We start from the raw sequence: 5,168 nt of genomic DNA, 5'->3' as shown, positions 1-5,168 counted from the left end.
ATTTGATTCCTCTTGTTTTTCATCAATCGTTTGTACATTTCTCTTGTTGTTGGATAGATCCAATTCATATTTGATAGCAAACCATTTTGGTTGAACCAGTACCAACTTTTATAGGGACAACTTTTATAGGTAAGCTACGCAACGAAAAATATTCATTCAATAAAAATTTTTAAAAAATAAAAAGAAGAACTGAGTAAAGAGAAAATAAATAAAATTGGTAATTATCGGTAATTATCAATTATCTGCCGAAATGATGTCCATGTCAAGTTTTGTCTGTAAACATTGAACTTATCTATTATTTTTATTTCATATTTAAAATATTTAAAAATCTCACTTCTTCATGACGGTCTCTGCAACGCTCCACTGTGCAGCATTACATTCTTTTTCTTTTCTGAAATTCAAAATATATTTCTTAATTTTTAAAGATTTTTCTTGGCGCATACCAAATTATATGCGCAAATTCGAACTCCCCATCAAAAACTACCCCTATCCCCATTTTTCTGCGTCTCTATCTCTCATTTTGTGTTTTTTGGGTTACTGTAGCGCCGATTGTGTGCAAACACCGAACACCCCGACGACAAAATGCACAGAATTCGAAAATTGAGTGAAAACCGTCTGGATAGGGGTAAAAAGGGGGGAGAAATTCGAATTTCGCATTGGAATTGTCTAAAAACACTATTTTCTAGTGAATTTTTTATGTAAAAAAGAGCGGGGAATCCGAATTTAGTGTTAAAAAGAAGATTGTATCAGGTTTTTATATAGAAAATGAGTTACTCCTTTTTATTCTTTTTTTTCTCGTCTTCACCTTTTCTTTTTTTTTAGATATTCTCTCTCTCTTCCACGACCGTCATATCATCAACATTTTGTTGAGCGGAGGATCGGCCTCCATGAGCGAATCGTTATTCATTTCACTGAAATTATACAAAATTTGAAATTATATGTGGACAGAAATCATAAAAATAGCAAAAAGTTTGGCTGTTTGTGAACATAATAGTCACTTCCGACCCGTAGTAGGTCACGGACACAGAACTCGTCGAAATCTACATTTTGATATATTTTTCAGCTCATAATATTGAATTTGAACGCGATTTTTGACAATTTTCTCTTTGAAATTCGAATTCCCCGACCCTTTTAACCCTTATCCAGCCGGTTTTCACTCAATTTTCAAATTCTGTGCATTTTGTCGTCGCGGTGTTCGGTGTTTGCACACAATCGGCGCTACAGTAACCCAAAAAAACACAAATTGAGAGATAGAGACGCAGAAAAATGGGGATATAGGATAGTTTTTGATGGGGAATCCGAATCTGGTGTTAGTTTTTTCGTTTATTTTGATTTTGAGCCAGTTTCAGACCAATTTGTACCTGCAAGATGAACAGCTCCACTAATTTGTTTTTTAATTGTAGTCGTTCGTTGAATCAAAATTTGACCACTGAAAAAATTAGTTACAATAAAAACCATTTTCAGTCAATAACACTTACAGTACATCTGGAATATTCCAGAGATCCAATTAGAATTCATCAAAAATCATTGAATATATACATATTTTAGGCTTGTAACCAGAAACAAGCCAAACGGGAAGGGGGAAGAAAAGGGGAATGAATGTGATAAGAGAATAATTGTTTCCAACAAAAGAGATAGAGAGACGCAGACAGTTACAGAACACAATTTATGACATGTGAAGAGCACACCGGTCGGTGGACAAGCAACCATGCGTTCAGAAGCAGTAAAATAAAAATAAAACTTACCGTATCTCAGTCAGTTCTTCTCTGAGAAAGGTGAAAATTATAAATTTGGAATCAGCGTGTTCTCAGCTTTCAGAAAAGTACCCACAAGCCTATGGTAGGGTCCCACCGCGAAAACTACAGTAACCCGAGCGGTTTTCGTGGTGGGACCCAAAATGAACGGAATATAGGCATGATTATAGTCATTCGAACCGTCTCAACAAGCTGAATCTGAAATTTATAAATTCGAAAAGTTCAGACAAAACCCCTCTGAGTTATGGTAGTTCAAATGAAATTTGGATTTTCGAAATTTTTCGATTTTTTGATTTTTCTCTTGAAAAATGTGGAATTTCGAAAAGTTACACCAAAACTACCGTATCTCAGTCAGTTTCCGTCCAAATTCAGAAATGCCGACAGTTTTGGAATCAGAATTTTGAGAATTTTCGAAAATTCATCCGGTGATACAGTAATCACAAAAAAAAAACAGTTGGTACAATAAGCAATTTATTTTTGAAAAACCAAAAAATTAAATCAAAACAATTAAATTATTAAAATGGTCTGTGCAGGGTCTGTACCATTTGGGAGATACTCCGTGCGCTTCCAGTATACAGTACACTTTTATAAAAACCGTTCCGATCTCTTGTCTTTTGGAAGCGATTGGGCAGTATATCGAGTGCGTTGTTGGCGTGAGGACTCGGTCTTCCAAACAATCTGAAACACATGGATTTTTAGGGTAAAAAAATGGATTTTAGGACAAAACATTGCTTGAAAATCGCATTTTTTCAACAAAATCTAGTTTAGGGGTGTCTGTCTGTGTATCCGGACATCCGGATGTCCCAAAATTTGAAACTTTCAATATTTTCGACTTAAAATTGCTTAAAAATTTTGAAAAGTATAACTGTCTGTTGGTTTGTGGGTCCAGATGTCCAAAATCTCATTTTTCCGGATTTCCCGACATAAAAAACTCGAAAAAACGCTGAAAAACCACAATTTTCAGTCTGTATGTGTGTCCGAACATCAGGATGTCCATTTCTTGACATTAATGATGGAAAAACGCGCTGATTTTAGAGCATTTTTGAGTCGACAAATGTCGAGAAACAGACATCCGGACACACGGACAGACAGACACACAGACAGACGGAAAATTGTAGTTTTTCAGCGTTTTTTGGACTTTTTTAGATTGAAAAACTTGGAAAATGAAGTGGCTCAAAAATTGTTAGAAAATCGGATTTTTCCAAGAAAATCTGGTCTGTCTGCGTGTCCGGATGTCCAGATGTCCGAAAATCTCTTTTTTAACCATTACTGGACATTTTCAGGCCGAAAAATCTGGAAAATGGAGATTTTGGACATCCGGACACACAGAGAACGACAGATAGATGCTTTTTTCTGCATTTTTGAGCAATTTTATGTCGAAAAATCTGCAAAAATTGATATTTTTCGATCAAAAATGATGCAACATAAACAATTTTCCGTCTGTCTGTCCATCAGATGGCCAAAAATTTACAATTTTCACCATCATTCTTATATATAAAAGACAAGTGGTGTTTGTCTGTCTGTCTGAGGCACTGTCCGCAACGGTTTTGGAAAGAGAAGAGAAACTGAGCCAGCGGGCAAAACCGAACTACCGTGCTTTGGACAGCAACAGCCGCTTTTGACCACTCGGCCATGCGGGCACCTTTGAGAAAAGGTGACCACGTGAATGAGGAGAGGCCAGCCGACTGAATCGCCGAAGGCGAGGCAGATAGGCTGGTTTTTCATAAAAAAATACAGATTTTCATCTTAAAATTGCTCAAAAAACTTAAATTTGTCGTTCCGTGTGTCCAGATGTCCAAAATATCGATTTTCCGGATTTTCCGACATAAAAAGGTCCAAAAAACGCTGAAAACCACAATTTTCAGTCTGTCTGTTTGTCCGGACATCCGGATGTCCAGAGATATTCTGAGTGGATTTTCGAAACTTTTTGAAAAGTTTCGAAAATCTCTAACTTCGTTAGTTTTTGGTATTTTTTGATGATTTATGGCTCAAAATGTGCAGAATTTTTTGGAGCGTTTGTAAAAAAAATAAAACTCACCAAATACCAATTAGAATTCACAAAAAATCAATAAATATGTACATATTTTTAGGCGAGTAACCAGAAACAAGCCAAGCGGGGAGGGGAAGAGAGGAATGATGAATGAGAAAAGGGAAGAATCGTTCCCAACAAAAGAGATAGATAGAGAGAGGGAGACGCAGACAGTCAGAAAGTCAGACAGGCACGGGCGGTCGGTGGACGGACAACTGCGAAACGCAACACTACCTACTTTGAAACAAATGAGACCACAAAACTTACCGTATCTCAGTCAGTTCTAGTCTGAACGGAATGAAAATTACATTTTTGAAATCAGCGTGTTCTCAGCTTTCAGAAAAGTACCCACAAGCCTATGGTAGGGTCCCACCGCGAAAACTACAGTAACCCGAGCGGTTTTCGTGGTGGGACCCAAAAATTGCCGGAATATAGGCATGATTATAGTCATTCGAACCGTCTCAACAAGCTGAATCTGAAAATAATAAATTCGAAAGGTTCAGACAAAACCCCTCCGAGTTATAATAGGTTAAGTAAATATATTCTCGAAAAAAGGTCCCACCACGAAAACTACAGTAACCCGGGTACTTTTCTGAAAGCTGAGAACGAGCTGAATTCGAATATCGCGTTTTAAATGACATGTATAGGTACGATAGACAACGGATTTGGAGAAACATTTATTGAATTCAAAAAAATATTATATATCGTCTTCACACATAATCACAAGCATTTTTTGACCTCCATTTTGCAGTTGGCGTCTCGATCATCGATGCGTACTGAAAAATGATTGTTTTATTGTTATCGAATATAAATATTTGAACTTACAACGAGGTTACATTTGCACCATTTTGGATTTTCACAAGGCGTTGTTCTTGGTTGAGTACTCGGTCCACTTCTGAGAGCTTTTTTCTGCGTAGTTTTGTCGAGACGGCGAGTTTCTTGAATGCACTTAGACAATACTGTTCCCTGCATGACGTGCGCTGAGTCACGAACTGAAAACATGATGGTTTTCCTTGGAAAATCGAAAAAAAAAACTCACGGTATAACTTGGAAGGGGTGTCCTGAGAAACACATTTAGTGAATATTTCCTTGTCCGCATTCTTGCTGGATCTTTGAGTGGAAATATGTGAGATCTTGAAGAGCCCAGTCATGAATTGCTCCAACTCGATTAGAGCTTTCTTCTCCTTATCGGGGAGACCTTCGTTCCTGGCTACCGTAATGCCGTAGAGCGTTTTCATAATTCTGCATGAGATAATCGGCGTCGACGTCTAACATGTGGGTTGACCACCACCCTTGATATAAAACGGCGATTCTGCCTTTTTCTGCCGCTCTCTATAATAAAAATACAAATTTAAAGATATAATTGATTTGAAAACCGTACCTTG

At 37.2% G+C, this 5,168-nt stretch overlaps 1 protein-coding gene across 1 annotated transcript; it reads right to left on the bottom strand.

The window, feature by feature from the left end:
* Positions 1 to 4,493: 4,493 nt before the first annotated feature.
* GCK72_015750 (uncharacterized protein) lies at positions 4,494 to 5,021 on the bottom strand (the record flags this gene model as incomplete). Its single annotated transcript, XM_053731107.1, has 3 exons — positions 4,494 to 4,559; positions 4,609 to 4,775; positions 4,823 to 5,021. 3 exons carry the CDS (start codon positions 5,019 to 5,021, stop codon positions 4,494 to 4,496), a joined length of 432 nt encoding a protein of 143 aa, XP_053585879.1.
* Positions 5,022 to 5,168: the final 147 nt, after the last annotated feature.

The sequence above is a fragment of the Caenorhabditis remanei genome, chromosome IV (genome assembly GCF_010183535.1).
Source record: "Caenorhabditis remanei strain PX506 chromosome IV, whole genome shotgun sequence".
Taxonomy (NCBI): Eukaryota; Metazoa; Nematoda; class Chromadorea; order Rhabditida; family Rhabditidae; genus Caenorhabditis; species Caenorhabditis remanei.
This window is presented reverse-complemented; position numbering and strand designations above follow the sequence as displayed.